A 1,210-nucleotide genomic window follows, 5' to 3' on the forward strand; every position below is an offset into this window, starting at 1 on the left:
TAGCAGCAGCAGCAGCAGCAGCTGCAGCTGCGGCATGGTGTGTCTGCCGTTTTCTCGGTTTGAACTTCTGTCGGTCTCCCCTTAACTCAAATGAACATAATATATAATTATAAATAAATAAATTAACAAATAAATAAATAAATAAATAGTAAATAAATAAATAAATAATAAATTATTTAGAAGTAAATAAACAAATAAAAGTAAAGAGTTGCTTCAGGAATGGGGAGTTAGAGGTGGGACTTGGAGGCTCTTTGTTCCCACTCACTAAACCCTAAACCCTAAACCCTAGACGTCCCACTCACTAAACCCTAAACCCTAGACGTCCTTTATTGTGCGTCGATTGGGGTTAATGACGTCTGGAAGCAAAGAGCTTTCGCCGCTCTAGGGTTTAGGGTTTAGGGTTTTGCAGCGAGGCGCTGGCGCCCGGAGCCGGTCTTGCCTGCTTAGGGTTTAGGGTTTAGGGTTTAGGGTTTAGGGTTTAGAACCATTTTCTGTGGTAAGCGTTTCTCCTTTTTTCTTCGAAGAGTTTATTTCTTCTTTCTCTTTTTTCTTGAATAGTTTTTCTTTGCTCGATGGGGATGTGCTGCTGCTTCTGCTGCTGCTGCTGCAGCAGCTGCTGCAGCAGAAGCAGCAGCTGCTGCTTGACCCTGGCTTTGTTCTGCTGCTGCGACGCGGTGTCTTGGCAGTGCAGCAGCAGCACCCCTGCTGCTGTGACGGTGTGCTTTTGCTGCTGCAGCAGCAGCTGCTGCAGCAGCAGACACAGCCACGACTGCTTCCTTATTTCGAGCCGCAGCTGCACTTTGCTGCTGCTGCAGTTGCTGCTCTGCCCCCCCGGTTTGCTGCTTCTGCTGCTGAGGAATTCTATTTCCCCCCACTTCACGCCGCTGCCCTTAAACCCGCAGAAGCCAGCAGCAGCAGCAGCAGCAGCAGCAACAGGAGCAGCAGGCTGCAACCCACACGCACAAGTAGCCTTGTTCGTGCTGCTGCTGCTGCTGCTGCCGCTGTTGCTGCTGCTGCTGTCGCTGCTGCTGCTGCTACTTGCGAAGCGGCGATGGAAGGCCGAGGCAAATCTTGATTCAGCAGCAGCAGCAGCAACAGCTGCTGCTGCTATAGCAGCAGAGACCCTGGAGTTTGCTGCCGACACCACAGCAACGAAGTGGCGCCGCTGCACAAACATGGCAGCTGCTGCCGCAGCAGCAGCAGCTGCTGC

The 1,210-nt window shown here is 51.2% G+C and overlaps 1 protein-coding gene across 1 annotated transcript; it reads right to left on the reverse strand.

The window, feature by feature from the left end:
- Window positions 1-478: 478 nt before the first annotated feature.
- On the reverse strand, window positions 479-1,177 carry ETH_00034030 (uncharacterized protein; the record flags this gene model as incomplete). The annotated part of the gene is made up of 1 exon (XM_013374871.1): window positions 479-1,177. The coding sequence occupies one exon, from the start codon at window positions 1,175-1,177 to the stop codon at window positions 479-481; it is 699 nt and encodes a 232-aa protein (XP_013230325.1).
- Window positions 1,178-1,210: the final 33 nt, after the last annotated feature.

This window comes from Eimeria tenella, genomic scaffold (assembly GCF_000499545.2).
Source record: "Eimeria tenella Houghton genomic scaffold, Eth_scaff2329, whole genome shotgun sequence".
Taxonomy (NCBI): Eukaryota; Apicomplexa; class Conoidasida; order Eucoccidiorida; family Eimeriidae; genus Eimeria; species Eimeria tenella.